The sequence below is a fragment of the Anser cygnoides genome, chromosome 10, assembly GCF_040182565.1.
Source record: "Anser cygnoides isolate HZ-2024a breed goose chromosome 10, Taihu_goose_T2T_genome, whole genome shotgun sequence".
In the NCBI taxonomy this organism is placed as follows: Eukaryota; Metazoa; Chordata; class Aves; order Anseriformes; family Anatidae; genus Anser; species Anser cygnoides.
Genome location: NC_089882.1, coordinates 18438344 through 18453998, shown reverse-complemented (window position 1 = coordinate 18453998; position 15655 = coordinate 18438344). Strand labels below are relative to the sequence as shown.

At 52.3% G+C, this 15655-nt stretch overlaps 1 protein-coding gene across 6 annotated transcripts in view; it reads right to left on the bottom strand.

The window, feature by feature from the left end:
• BSN (bassoon presynaptic cytomatrix protein) overlaps positions 1–15655 on the bottom strand; it is a 75123-nt gene that overhangs the window by 57069 nt on the left and 2399 nt on the right. For 4 of the 6 annotated variants that reach the window (XM_067003288.1, XM_067003289.1, XM_067003290.1 and 1 more), the window contains exon 2: positions 597–975. In XM_067003288.1, coding sequence (XP_066859389.1) covers positions 597–975 — 379 coding nt within the window. Of the gene's footprint in view, positions 1–157; positions 513–596; positions 976–4188; positions 5845–15655 lie in introns of those variants that run through there. The other 2 variants (XM_048054389.2, XM_048054398.2) reach the window with 2 other exon arrangements.

Sequence of the window (15655 nt, the reverse complement as noted above, 5' to 3'; positions counted from 1 at the left end):
ATGGGAATCCTGCAACCTCTGTGGAGTCTTCTGCTGGGATCTGAGACCTTATCACGATCTCCATAGAGATAAATGCATCTTTACAACAGTAAAAAACAACACTCAGCTGATAAACACTGGCCACTGAGGACGAGGAAGCCAGAACCAGTCCACTCACCCCAAAACCACCATCCCCCGTGGTGGCTGTGACATTCAGCGCCCCAGGACTGCCAACTGCTGCTCTCTTCACCTCCTACTGTTGAGCCCCACGAGGTCAGGGCAACTTCAAGCGTACGGCCTCCTCTCAGCCACACACCTCAGGTCCCACCAAGAAGCCCCAGCCAGAGACTGAACCTCAGCACTAGGCTGGCCCTTCCCTTTAACTGCCTTAACTCCCCCACGCCTCGTTACAGCTCACCTTACTGCAACTACCCACTGACCGGCCAGCAGAGAATTGCCCAACAGCAATGCCTCTAACGCTTTGCAGCTGCCAAAAGCAAAGGTGCAATTTCTTGGAGGAAGGAAACCACGACTGCCACACTCCCTCACAGCCCCCAAAGCTTCAACCATGCACTTAAAAAACCTGGACAGCAGGGTTGGGGTGACAGAGGCGTTACCTCGGTGAGATGCGGGTTGGGGTTGAAGCCGCACTGGTTGCAGACCTTGCTGTGACACTGGGTGCAGGCGTTGTAGTTGGGCTGGCTGGGGGCAGAGGTGAGCTCCGTCGTCTTGCAGATGGGGCAGAGGGTGCTGCTGGGCAGGGGCGCGATCTGGGGCAGCGAGTAGGGCGAGGTGGGGGTGCTGCCCCGCTCGGGCGACGCAGAGGGCGACCGCCCCGCTCTCTGGCCCCGTGCATCCACCTGGAGCATCCTCCGCTGTCCCTCCGCCTGCCCGCGGCCGCGCATCTCCCGGGGGCTTTCCGAGCCCGGTGCCAGTGAGGGGATCGCAGACCGCTGTCCCGCCGCCTGGTCCAGCTGCTCCGGTCTCCTCGGCGTGCTGAAATGCCAGCAAAACACACATCTGTGAGGCAAGGTTCAGTGACTTCTGTGATCCCAGCCAACACACTCATCACCTTCCCCCAAGCACCCTCTCCTTCCCCAAAGTCCCAGCTCAGCTGATGGAGGCAGAGCAAAACCTTTTTGCAAACAAGGTAAATTGCTCAGGCCGGCAGAAGGATGCGCTTTATCTTACAAAACAGAGCATGATTTGAACTTTCCCTTACGCAACCGAGCGGCGACGCAATTGAATTACTCTGCGTACTCGGAGCTGAACGCTGGGCAGAAAGTTGCACAGAAGATGCCCGTGGGCAGCCTGGCGGCTCGGTGCCCGGCCAGCCGCGGGCTCCCTGCAAGCACCCCCAGCAGGAACTGGTAACCCCCAGGTCTGCAGACCCCAGGGTGGCTGAAGCACGCTAAGCCACCCCCTCACAACCCACACTTTGGAGCCTTTTAAGACCGAAAAGAGACTTATCTACAGAAGAACGCCACCCGCGGAAGGCCGAGCCCTGAGAAAAGCAGCAGCGGGACGCTCAGGGAGCTGTGTCTGTAGCAACCCCTCCCTTACACCTCCCTTCCCCAGAAGACATGGGAGTTTTAACTGCTAGGAGCAGCGCTCGTGGTACTCCCAAGGACAGCACTTAAAGAGCTTAATGGCTCTGCGCTGGCGCCCAGCCTCCCCCCGTCGGGCAGCCCAGGTGCCGGATTTAACCCGTGCCAGGGCACGGCCCTGTGCCCTGCACACCCCAACCCCTGCCTTCCTGCGCTGCTCGGAGCCCAGACTGCTTTGCTTTCAAGAATGCCTCTGCGACGGGAGTTTATGTAATTATTCTGCTGCCTAAAAGCCCTGGAATCTGGTGCACGTGCTTACCGATAACGCCCACAAATATTTCTCAAGAAGGCAGAAGCCTTGGTGCCCTTCCTATCTGTCATCTACAGCTGTTATAGAAAAATATTACCCAGAATCTCAAATGTAATAAATTTACAATTTATCCACGTGGGGTCTGACCTTATGAGGGTTTAAAAAGGGAACTTAAATGCATAAAACTAATGAAATTCAAAGTCCATGTTGCCACAGTAATAGGAACCCAGATGAAAATAAATATTAAAACAGCACTTTGGGAATTTGCAGGCTGAAATCCCATTCTTGCAAGGAGGAACCACGCAATAAAGCAAGGCAATAAGGGAGGAACTGAGCTGCTCCAGACTGAAGAGTAAAGAGTGGCACTTGCACGCCGTGCTGGGTTTCGGCTGGGTCAGTTCCTGATCCAGGAAGGCGAGTGGAAACGGTGCAGTTATGCGGTTATCACCCCATTTTGCAGCTGGCGCTAGCAGCACTCACAGCCTGCCTAATTTAGCTCGAGTGCCTTTCTCATCAAAACAGAAAGTGCCGGCCTGGCTCCCCTCCTCCGTCCAGGTGCAAGGAGGTGCGGGCAGCGGCACCAGCACCATGACCCCCCCGGTAATGTACAATCACCCCAGGCAGGTGGGGCCCCCTGTGCCAGCCAACGTGCCCATGATGGTTTAGGACCAAAAGGGAGTCGCCTGGTCCGTCAGATACGGCTCCTAAATGCGGGGTCAAAATAACTGTAAGCCTGGGAATATTAACCTGGAACCAGCACAGCTGGTGTTTATAGGGTCTGAACCAAAGGGCAGGCCTTCAAGACCACCAAGTCCCACCACCCGCCTGACCCACCGAGTCCCGTCACCAAAGCACGGCCCTTATTCACTCGCAGAACGGCATGCACCTGAGAAGCTACCTGGCCACATCCATGCTGCCTTGCTCAAACCCTTCTACCCCGCCACCACCTCCAGGGGTCCAGCCCGAGGCAGGGCACCTCTCCTGGGCAGATGCCTGCTCCCACCGAGTGCCCCGGGAAGACAGGCAGCGTGTTTGTGCCGAGCCAGACGCACTCGTCGCGGCTCTCGCTAGGGTGCTGCGGTGGCTGCACGCCCTGTACCCACCTGGACCCAGCCCTGTTGTCACATCAAGCCACGGCTCGGTCGCTTTGCTCCACGCAGCCTTCCTTATCGCTGATAAAAGCATCAACTAGCATCAGGCTGCTAACCGGTTCCAAAGGAAGCCCCCTCCAGTGCTGCTCACAAGAAATTGCATTGAGGTGCCTCAGTAAGGCAGGATTTCACCCATTTGATGGGGGCTGTTTGGATTTTGCACAACCCTAATTGTTTAATCAGAGCACCGGGCAAAGCCAAACGTCTCTGCAGACTCCAAACATTCATCATCACTTTTACTTTTATCGAGAGTTATAATTTTGTCTAGGAAAAAAATATCAAGTGCCTTTGGCTGGGCTCATTAAGAATGATACCACCGAGGTTTCCATTTATTACACTGCCCACTAATGAGTTATCAATAGGAGGTCAGATGAGCGGTTCTGTTAATTCACCTTGCCAGAGCCCCCCTGCCTGTCGGGGAGGAAAGTGGGCAGGGGGAGCACCATCGGGATCACGAAGAGCACAATGAAAAGCTGGGGGCAGAACGGCTCTCCACAAACCCCGTTCAGTGATGTAAGATGTCACAGCGCCTCTGATTTATTTTTTTTAATCTGTCTGTTTTTTCCCCTCAGTAAAAATGTCAGCTTTTCATTGAAATAACAGGAATTGGGAAGACTTTAAAAATAAAGCACTATTTACAGCCAAAACAAATGTTAGACTTTCAGTGTGCTGGTTAAAGTTCAATTTCATAAAAAAATGATTTGCCGTAAGCCCAACTTCTGACAGCACGGCAGTTTCTGTGAAGAGATGTCATCAGCTTTAGGAAAAGACGAAAACAACACGATAAAATAGCACTGGATTGCCATCCCTTCCCATTAAATCGGTACAGCCTTCTTGTCTGGGAATTCCTAGCTTTAAGCCGAAGGGAATTGGTCTAATTTAACTCAAGTAGGTTCATTGCAGCCACTAAATTTTTGCAGACGAGACCCAGGCCTGAAACCAGCATCCCAAGGTGTATCAAGGGGTCCTTTGTCACACAACTTTGCCACCGCTGCCAGCAGCTTTGCTGTACGACTGTGCACTAATGACATTACAGAAAATGGACACCCGCGGCTGTTAACTCAGTCTGGCTGCGGCGTCTTACGTGGGAAGCTCGAGAGAGAAGAGCAGCAGCTCTCCCCTAACCTCAGCCCCTACCTGCCACTGCACCCAGGTGCCTCCTGCCCTGCTCACCCCGCACAGACTGGGCACCAGCTCCCACCTCCACAGCAGCGCTCCTGTCCGCTGGGGGCACGGCTCCGAAGCACCGGTTATGTCTGTGGAAGAGATCTCCCAGCTTCAGATCCGCCCTGACGATGAGCGAGCGGGGACGAGCAAGTCTCCTGTGCTAGCAGAAAAAAAAGAGGGAACCCGAATGACTGTTTCCCTGCAATAAAACCAAGGTGACGAGAAGAAAAACCCAGAGAAGGCATGAGAGGGGAAAGGTGCAGATGCTTCCAGCCAAAAGATGGAGGCTTGGTTAACAATCAGGAACTGGAGCTGCTCTGCTACGAGCACAGATTTGACCTACTTGGTTTGACTGAAACCTGATGTGAGCACTCACGTGACTGATTTTAAGAATGGGTGAATAGAACCTATTTAGGAAAGAAGAGGTAGCTGAACAAGAGGGGAATTGCACTCTAGGTGAAATGGCGCCGGTTTTGAGTTGCCTGTGACTTAGAGGAAAATAATTTCTAGTGCCTATGGTTCAGCACAGGAATCGCGTAGGATAATACCAAATTTTAGTTGGTATATACTACCTATTACCACGTCAGACCAGTACATAGGGCATGCAACCTTCAACAGGTAAACAGAAGAAGAACTGCCTGACACGGAGGGCCTACAACTTGGGCTTTATGCACCAAAAATCTCACACTAGCACTGCTGAAACATCTGCAGAGCTCAGGAACATTGCTGTCGACAGCTTCACGGCTCCGAAGGCTCTAGGTCTGACACGGGGAGTTCTGGACTAGACTCTGCTTGGACAAAAAAAAAAAAGGCAGTTATAGAATTAAAAATCAGCACCACCTTAAATACAGCTGCCCCTGGCTCAATTACACTTATGTCCACACCCGATGAAGTCCATGCTGGAACTGTGTATGATGGAGGGTTTAAAACCAGTGAATGCCACAAAACAATTCTGCTCCAGAGAGGTCGGGGAAAAGACTGCAGAAGAGAAGACATGAAACGGTGACTGGGAACTGTCAGAAGGGATTTTATTAGATGCTAACACAAGCACTCTTGTGAAAGGTCACGGTGTTTAATGAATTACTTTCGTGAGCAGTGGAAAAACCCAGTTCTCCTGCAGCTTCGTGCTCCAGGGCTGCTCAGTCCCTGTCAAGTAAGATGCAACTTCTGCCAGGCACCCTTCCTGGGACTGAGCACCACTGACGTGCCTCTCCCCGTGCTTAAGAACATGCTCTAGCTCCTGCGCAAGGATTCCCTTCACTGGGGCAATCATTTGGGCCCCCCCAAACGCCTACCTTCATAGCCCATACAGGGACACCCCATCCCTGTGTGACCCCAGCCTAACGCACCAGCCCAGAGACCTTCCCCGGGGGAGCTGCGTTTGCTCGGCATCAAGGAGATCCTGCCCGCTCCGTGGCAGCACAAAACCACGTGAGCATCGTCCAGAGAGCAGAAGCTACTCTGGGACACGCTGCTTAATTCGCTCTGCAGCACAACAGAGGCAGCAGAGCTAGCGCTGAGCACCAGGAGGACGTGCAGCCGGAGCCCTGGAGGCATTCAAGAGATGCACGGATGTGGCATCAAGGGACGTGGTTTAGTGGTGAGACTCGGTGGGCCAAGCTGGTGGTTGGACTTGGTGATTTTGAAGGCCTTTCCCAACCTGGACAGTTCTGGGATTCTTCCAGTGCAGCCAGCAGGTCAGCTTTCTGCTCGTCCTGCTCCGGGGATGCTGCAGGCCTGGCGGTAAAGCAAGCTGCTGCCCGTGGAGCTTCTCTGTTCATTGCAGGATTTGGAAGGTCTGCAAGAAACGACGATGAGCCCTGCTGCAAAGCAAGGTGCGGTCCTGTTACCCACACAAGGGAAAATACAGAGAAGGGGTGGCAGAAAGGGGTACGCTGTCCCCAGAAGTCACAGCGAGGTGCCAGCTAACAGCCACCCCATCCGTCCGATTCCTACCTGCCCACTCAGTGTTTCGCCTCCATACCCCTCCTGGGTCCAACTGATTCCTGCAACCAAGTCATTCGTGCATTATAAAAACCATATAATTTATAAAGGGTGGGGGCAGCCTTGAAAACACGGTGCCCGCCAGAAGTGGCGAGCATGGTGGGCAGAGCACACATCCAAGCAGCACCTCGCCCCTCCGCCCCCACCCGCTTGCTCGGCTTACATTTCCCAGCTCAGGTCCCACGAGAAAACCCAAGACCTTTGTCCCAGCACAGCTACCAGCACGCATTAACGTACCCTGTCAATGAAGTGCCAGCAAAGCCAGCAGCTGAACCGTGGCACGTAACTAAGGAATTTTTATGGCACATGGTTTACGATAGCTTATCTTGTAAATCTGCAATTACACGATTCCCCCTCTCGAGTCTCTCTGATTTTAACAGCAGCCACGTGAGCTACTGTGGGGTTGTCGGCTGGTCCCGACGGCAGGGCAGCATCCAACTTCAGCACCAAAACTGCCACCAGGGACTTGCAGTGACAGTGCCAGGTCAGACACAGCTTCAGTCTATTCCCAGGAGGGAAAAAACAAATACACAACTACTACAGGATTTAGATTTAGAGACGGTGAGAAAGCTTGTTAAAAAGAAGTTAGAGGCAGCAGCTGAAAGGGCTAGAAAGGAAAGTTTCCGTGGCTAAGAAGGCTACAGGAGCAAAAAAACAAACCTTCAAAAAACAAAAGCTTTATCTTCGTGAGGAAAAATCCAAAAAAGAACAAATTCTGGCAAACTGCATTTAAAACGCTGATAAAACATAGAGAGAAGCCCTTGAGAAACAACTTGCGAACTGGGCCAAAAAAACGGAGAATGTCTAAAACTTCAGAAACTGGAAATGTGCCAGAGAACCTATAAAGCCAAAAGATGATTGAGTTGCAATAGAAATATTCAGGGAACACAAGAATGAAAGAGAAGATAAATCCAATCTTTGCAATGCTGTTTGCTAAGGAGAAATTTAAGGGCGTTCCTGCACCAGAACTGTTTTATATACAGGGTTAGTCTGAAAAACTGCCTCAAGAAAAGTGTCAGTAGGAGAAATGTTAGGACAAAAATCAATAAAATGAATAATAACAAATCACTGGGGCTCGGCAGAACGCACCTACGAGTTCTTCAGGAAATCAAATACAGAACTGCTGAACTACCAGCGTGCTGCACAACCTCTCGCTTAAATCGGTGCCAGCATCAGAGAAGTGGGAAGTGCTGAACATGCCATCCATCTTCCAAAAGGGCTCGGCGAGACCTGCGGCAGCGCAATCCAGCAGGACGGCTGCTTGCACCAGCCAGGCAGGTCAAACCGCAATACGGGACTGGATTGGGAGGCAAGTGGAGGAACAGGCTCAATGGCAATCAACAAGCTCTCATAAATTCTCATCTCACAGATCTAGAGGATATTGGTGGAGGAGTCAAAGCACAAATGAGGTGGACAGCTTGAGAAAGGCCCTTCTGCTTGCAGACAGCTTTTGGCAAAGTCAAAGGATCTTACAAAGATAGAAGGAAAAAAAGGAAGTAAAACATGGTCAAACAAGAGGAAAGAGTCTTGTGGATTAACAGCTGAACAAGACCTAGGAAGCTGAGCATGGAGGTAAATGGTCAGGTTTTGGCAGCTGGTGATATCGAGTGGGATAAATGGGGTATGCTCAGAAACGCTCTGGGAAGGAGGCAAACAACGAAGGGACACGTTTGCTGATCTACACAAATTTATTCAGAGTATTCAAAGATGAAACTGAATGCCAAAAGCTTCAGAAGGCTCTTCCTGAACTAGATGTCTCGTAACAGCGTGACAGGTGACATCCAAGGTCAGGAAATGCAGAGCAACGCACACAAGATGAGCCAGCCATAACCATGCACAGCAACGGGCTCCGAACGAGGTACTGCCGCTCTGGAAAGAGTTCTTAGAGCTGTTTTGGACAGTTCTCAGAAAATGTCAATTTAATGCTCATCAACAAATATAGAATGTTCTCAAAAAAAAAAATAATACACAATTAAGTTATTTTGGGAAAATCACATTCTGGAAACCAATTCAAACAGAAGAGCAGAGGCAGCCTGCCTGTTCCCTTGACTTGCTGCTGCCTTTTCCCCCCCCCGGAGAGCGGCACAGAAGTCTGTTTTTGCAAGGCTCCCTTTTGAGCTTCAGGCTCGATGCAGTCAAGGACCTGGAGGGGTTTCTGCAGCTCTCGGCCTGCCGTGGGGAAGTGCCCCAATGGAGATAGAGGCTCGCTGCTGCCGGGCACTGAGGGACCTGGCCGGGGGTCTGGCTCCACCAGGACTGCGTTCACGGTCCCTTCCACAGCACCCACAGCTCCCCCTGCTCCTGCGGCCCCCCTGGCAGCAGCGGGTTCGTATCCTGTCACTCAGAAGCCAGGAAGGCTGCAGGGACCTTTTTTGGATGAGTTCCACCCGTGCTCCAAAATTAAAAGCTGATGCAAAAAATGTATCATTATCCATCTCCATGACAGCTCGAGTCAACTGAGCTGAGCTCGGCATGAGAAACAACATTCATTTCAGGCACAAAAAATAGGAAGATCCATCAGGAAGAGAAGCACTCCTAAAAAAAGAGGCAGTAATGACTTACCAGAAAGAAACCAATGTAGATTTTGAGAGAAAGGAAAGAAGACCTTATTAAAACAGCCCCGGTGCCTCCGATACAAGAGGAAATGAGGATGGCGTGCTGCGGGGAGGCGGACAGCTCCAGGTAGCTGCAGCAAGCCCCAGCCTGAGAGCCCGACTGCTGCCCTCCTCCTCCGTGCCCAGGCAAACAAAGTGCTATACCCAACATTTCTGTGTGTGCCTCTGTGAAACCCGCCCCCCCCGCACCATCCCGCAGCTGTGTCTTTGCACCTTGCAGCATCTCCTCCGTCACGGAACCGCCCCCCTGACTTTTCCCCATGCTGTCCAGGTCCTCAGCCAGCCTTGGTTGCCTCAGGGTACCAGGAGAGCTGACGCCTCTCGTGTGGAGGAGCCATCCGGAGAAGAGAGCGTTTGGGCACCAGCCTGAGCAGGCAGGGATCGCGCCGTGCCCCCCACGACGTGCTACAGGGTGCTTGGCAAAGCTGCCGGCAAGCTGCGGGCGCAGGGCTCTTTGCTCACCTCAGGGCAGCGCTGCCTGGAGGCCTCAACTGGAAGCCCAGCCACCAGCAGCAAACCCAGCTCAGAATGAATAAACGTTTGTGTGTGCAAATGTGGTATTTATAGTAGGAAAGAAAGCAAAACTAAAGGATAGCACGCTAGCTATGCCACTAAGAGACACCATCAACTTCAGTATTTCAAGCCGTTCAGTTTAAAGGCACTTCTGAAACCAGAGTCTGAAGCTCCCCTGCCAAAACCTTTACAGGATCAAAGAAAAACATCACGTACCCAGGTTTCGCAGGCTCTTTGAGATGCTTTGTCCCCGCACGCACCTCAGACCAGGCCATCTGTCCCCAAAGGGACAGCCTCACCTGCCCATTGCATGCAACCATCCCCACGGCCCTCCTGGACAGCCACCAGCCCTGCAGGAAGGGAAGCAGGTAAAACTCCAGGCTAAGGAGTTTGCTCGCTGAGCGAACTGGATTCAGATGCAGCCGTTTTATCACTACACAAAGCAGCTATTTGACTTTGCTTCCATGTTTCGAAGAAAAAACCCCACATGATAATTTGTTAATTCAGAGTGTTTTGGATTGCGTTTTTAGTTAATAATAAATAAAATTAAGCTGGCAATTATTGACACTGGTTTGATGAAACCGAGTTGTACAGCAAAGAGGAATCAGATCCTAATCTAATAACCCGTGCAGCTAGGAGGTGCTTCAAGACAAGAAAGGCAGATAAAACAAAGTACAAGAGGAATACCGAAGGAGTTGCTTCTTTTGAGTTTTCTCCCAGAGTGATGTTTCTGGATACCTTTTTAATTCCAAGCTAAGGTAAACAATGGCTTACAACTTAGGAATATGGACAATCTTCTTCCTGGTTCAACAAGAACTGATGTTCTATCATAATTTGGCGTCACCAGTCAAAACCAAGTCTAATAAAGGTAACGAGGGGTAAACAGGCTTTGGCTGCTCTGATAAAGGACCACATGGGAAGTCCAAAGCACAAGGATGCCCAGGTGCCACCTGAGCCCCAGGCACGGACCTAGCACTGAGAGGAGAGCAGAACATGAGGTGCACTCGGGGCACCCCGAACATGATGCACATGGAAACAACCTGCCCGTCCCCGCCTGCTCTCCACCTGTGGGATTTCCAAGCAGACACAACTTGCAGAAAGAGGGGAAATGGAGAAGGCTTGGAAAATTGCACTCTTTGGGACTAAACAGCCGCCCTACCTAAACAAAACGGGTCAGCCAGGGTAGGCGCTGAGCAGCACAGAATGCTTTACAGCGATGTAAGTAGGAACCAGCACTGCCTCCTCACGCAGACTGGCATCGGGAGTATTTACGGCAGGGCTGCGGAGCCGCCCGGCCCCGACACGACGTGCTCCAGCGCTATCTGCTGCAGACATCTGCCACCTTCGTATCAGCGCGGACGCAGCCCGCAGGTCTGCTCCGAGAGCAGGCGGACATCCATCTCCCCACGCGCTTCAGTGACGCTGCTGGAAGGCAATGAGAAGAGCAGAGCAGGTCGGCAAGGGCAGCAGTCCAAGGAATCATTTCCGAGACCTGCCAGCTCCTCGTCCCGATGACGGTGCAGTTTCCGTGCTGGGAGCGGGTGAAAGGAACCCAAATTCCAGTGGCTTATCATCGGTGGGCAGGAGACAAAGCTGATAGGGAGATAAGTGAAAAATCTACACATTTCAAAAAGCACATGTCCTAGAGGTGGTCCTACCAGGACAAACACGACCGTGATCACACGCACCTGGCAGCCCTCGCACCGATCACGTGTATTTTCCTGATACTACATAGATTGGACTGAAAACCAAGAAAATACAACTTCTTACAAAAATCCATCCAAATTCTGATCTGCCAGAGGAGGGAAGAGAGGATTAATGTGATTCTGCTCCTTTCTTTTGTTCTGGAAAAGAGTCCAGGAAAAGCTCGCTGGAGCTCAAGCAGCAGCACTGCTTTGGCCGTGCAGGGGCCTGAAGGAGGGCCAGTGCCGCACAGCACCGCCTTTCACCCGCATGTTTGGCAGCCACGAAGCTGAAGATTCACAGGGCAGGCACACGAGCAGAGGGGAACACACACACGGAAAAAAAGTGCTTGCGAAAACCCTGCCTCCCCTGCTCTGGCCTAGCAAGCCTGAGGCCATGCTTTTTGCCACGGACAGAGCCCAGCCCAGAGCTCCTGTTCTGATGACACTTCTCTCGTAGCCTTGCACACCACTAGCACAGGTCACGGCAGCGAGCTCATCGTGCCGTGGAAAGCATCACTGTGCTATGGGTTCTTGAAGCAGTAACTCAAATGATGCCAACGGTGCAACACATGCTGCAGAATTAAAGCTGAAAAAAGGTCCCGCTCCCCGCCAGAGACTCGGGGATTACTGCCAAGCACGAGGGGTACATTAGGACAGGAGTGCCAGCTCCACACCGCTATTACCTCTTTCCACGGGGACTTCTTGGGCAGGCCACTCGGGGACGAGGCTGTGGGCAGGTGGCAGGGAGGTGGCACGGGGCAGGATGTGTGCGCCAACCTGCTGCCACCTGCGGTGACGCCACGGCAAACCCACAGCAAGCAGGTACCTGGTGGCAGAGCTGCTCGGGATGGGCTTCAGCCTACAGAACTGGATAAAATCCAGCCTGCCACGTCACCACGTGCTCTCATCACATTGTCTGGTAGCACTGCAGACGTACCTGAAAAGGCTTCAAAGCATCGGCACTTATTTTGCCAGTTGACCTTGGAGCGTAGTTTATAAAGAAAATAAAAAAAGAAAAAAAAAAGAAAGCCCCCCCCAACCAAATGACAATTTGTCTCCCTAAGAAGATTAATAGGTGCATTTAAAGAAATCAGTCTGTAGGCTTAATGAGAAAGAGGCAGCAAAATCCTAAATGTGAGACCTCCTACGGTTTTTCAGTCCAGCTGTACAATCAAATAATAGTTTATGTAACTGGGATTGGAACAAAATAAATTAAAAGTAATTTCATGTTTCATCAAAGGAAAAAGTACAGTTCAGAGTCAACGTGGAAAAAGATCTAGCTCAGAACTGCATTTTCCCCAACCCTTTCATAAGCTTTGCATTACCAGCTGATTTGTTTCTTTCAGAAAAGCAAAGCAAATTACCAAGTACCTTAAGAACTTACTATACATTTTCAAATTTCAACTAGTCCTACTTTGTAACTCATAGTTTCACATATCAGTAACTGAAATGTTTTCTTTAGGAGATGAAAGAAAAAAATATGCTCTGCTTTTCCTGTTTTTCCCATGCTGCAATTTGTGTTGCTTTTTTTTTCTGGTAAAAAAAAATGTTAACAGCTCCAACATGTCAATCTTTGAAAGTAATTCCCGTAATTCCCGTATATAATTTCATCCCTTCACAGACATTAAATACGGCAAAATCTCTTCGTACTCCTCATGTCTCAGCTGACGACGGAAAGAAGCAAGCTACAGGCTCTTCCCATGTGGGGGAGTCCACTATGGACCCAGGTGTGCTGACAAGAGGGACAGGAACCCTTTGAATCCATTAAACAGCGTAAGAAGACAATTAACGTTGACTTGATGCCCACGTACGGCTTCCAAGGAGTAGAGCACCCTGAGGAGGAGAACCCCAGGAGCACGTCAGGGGAGGTCACATACACCGAACCCTAACAAAGCTCAAACTCCATTATAAAGCCAAACTCCCAATTAAATTCCCTCACTCCCCAGGCTACAAGTCGGAGAAGTGCTGTGGTTCTGCCAGCGGACACCACGAGCCAGGAGCCCCCTTCCTGCAGCTCACGTCAGCCCCGGCTCCCCTTGAGCTCCTCGGCATTCGCCCCACGGCCAGGGCCCGCAATCCCGTGAGCCCCCGCTGCCGCGGGCAGGCAGTGCTCCTGCTCCCAGCGGGGTGAAAAGCAAAATGCTGCTCGCAGGGAAGTCAAAACCATGTACAAAGGCAGCTCTCAGTAGTTGACGTCTGGCCTCTTGAAGTCTCTCTGCCCCGGCAGGCCGGCATACATTTCTGTGACTGCACCGTCCTGAGCAAAAGGGCACACCAACTTCAGGCCGACCGCCTGCAACACCACGTTTCGTCACGTCTGTGCCCACATCACTTTGGCCCAAGGCTTTCAGAGGAACTGACAAACCCTCCTCTGGAAGCTTTTCGGAGCGGCCAACTGCTTTGCCACATCAGAGCCTGGGGTGCTGGCAGGCCCCGAAGCCAGGCGAGGAACCTCACAGCCCCCACCTGCCCCAAAACACTCGGCCTTTGGTGACACAGACGTGCCTTTGCTTTGAGTCAGACACCGTTTGCTGCCTCCTGGCCGCGTGAGAGCTGTGGAGAAAGGAGGAAGCTTGCAGGACGACAGGACATGGCTCTTCTCAGCTCGTGTGCCCAGGCCGCAAAAGCCGCGAAGACTGCGGGCACGGTGGGCAGCAGGTTGCACCTCTCCGGTCTTCAGGGAGGAGAGAAAGAGCTCCTCGTGGAGCAGGGAAACCACTGCGTCACCACGATGCTTGGTGGGAAGGCTCGGTGTCCACGAGACATCCCTTCCTCACCTCCTGCCCCACCTCCAGCAGCTCCGGCCCTGACCCAACGCGGTGCTGGCGGCAGGAGAAGGACCGGGAGCGGTCACCGGCTGCCCCCGTCCCCCCATGGCCCCAGTCCTAACTGGGCAGGGAGGGCTTCTCCTCGTGCCTCGTTCTGGAAGGTGCCTTGTGCACTTCACTGCGTTAACACACGCACATTTTTCTTCTACAGACAATGACCTAGAAATACAACTAAATCATTTTTGACAAAAGAGAACGCCGAGCTCCTTAATCACATCCTCGTGGAGAATAAGGCCAACGCGAACCCCTCGTCTGCTGTGCAGCGCACAACTGTAGCTCGGAGCTGAGGGAAGCTGCGTATTTTAGGAGGTGAAGCTTTTATTTAAGCCTTGTGCAGTCACATATCCCATCACACCCCTGGGTAAGCTTCCTACACTTAGTTACGTTCATCGTTTACATACGTTTGTTGTCATTTAGCTAGCTTCAACAACTTAACTCTGGGTTTTGCTTTGCCTGCCTTCCTAAAGCCCCTCAGCACCCTGGGCCAGCAGCCAGGCTCTGTGTCACACTGCTGCTTTCCTTCTCAAGCCAAGCTGTGATGCCTTTAAAAAAAAAAAAAGAAAGGATGAAAGAAAACACACGGACACGCACAAAAAAGTTTGCATTTAGCAGCAGCTTCCCGTGACACAGTGGGCAACGTTCCTCTGCCTTCTGGGGAGCCCACCACAAGCAGGGAGCCGCTGCCTCCTGCCCCAGCCCAGAGAAGATGCCGAATCTACCTTCGATAGCAAGCACGTGCTTGCAAGCTGTAAGAGGCCAAGAACCAGCAAGATACCACACCACCAGGGCAGTTAATTCCCTGTCCCCATTAAATCTCAGCCGGTGGAGCGAGGACCCTCCCAGGAACACGTTGCAGGGACCCCGCTCCTCCTGCAGACCCCGTTTAGCAAAAAAACAGATTCCCATTGCCGTGGAGCCCACTGCAGCACACCAGAAAAGGAAGCATCATTTGCACCCCATCGCGTTTGCTTCTGAAGGTGCATCCGACAGGCTCGGGGACGAAGCTGCTGTTCCTGCAGGGTGAGGAGGAAAAGAAGCTGAAAAGAAGCGCGGGGAAGGAGCTGCCCCCAGCTGCAGGACACACCTGCTTGCACCCAACTGGGGACGACCGACGGCATTCCTGAGATGGGCCAGCCTCGCACCACCGGCACGGGGAGGAAGGAAGGAAATCGGGCCCTGCAAACCCTCCTGCGTTTTCCTTTGTGAGCCGGAGCAGCCGCACACACGAGTCCCTCAGGCAGCAAAAGCAAAGAGCACGCAGCCGCTGCCTGCGGAGCAACGCCGAGGTTCACGGCAGCAGCGGGAAACTTGAACCTGCGAAGGGGACTGCGGATCTGTGCACTCCTTTTGGAAATAAAGGCGCTGATAGTTGATGCCTTGCATTTTGACTACGGACGAGCACGCTCACAGGAGAGGTTTCGGAGGCACTCCAGCACCCCGAGCTGTGCCACCTGCACCCAGTGGCCGCAGGACTGCTGTCAGAGCCACGAGAGGCGTAAAACCAGGGCTGCTGGAGGGAAGCACAGAACGGGCTGGCTTGGAAGGGACCTTAAAAACCATCCAATTCCCACCCGCTGCTGCAGGCAGCTGCAGCTGACACAGCCTGCCCATCACGGCGAAAAGCAGCCCAGTGGGATCCCTAACAGGGCAAACATTTTGACTTGGTCAGCCAAGTAAGCCATTCCTTGCGCTCCCTTTTTGTTCCGCTCAGGCGGGTTTTATAGGCTTGAAATATTACGTAGCTGGTTTTCCCCTCCTTGCCCGACCCCAGCCCCAGCTCCCCTTGGCCCTCCAAACATCCCATAACAAATGAAGTTGCGCTCTCTAATTGCGGGAGCGTGGCAAGCTTCTCCAGA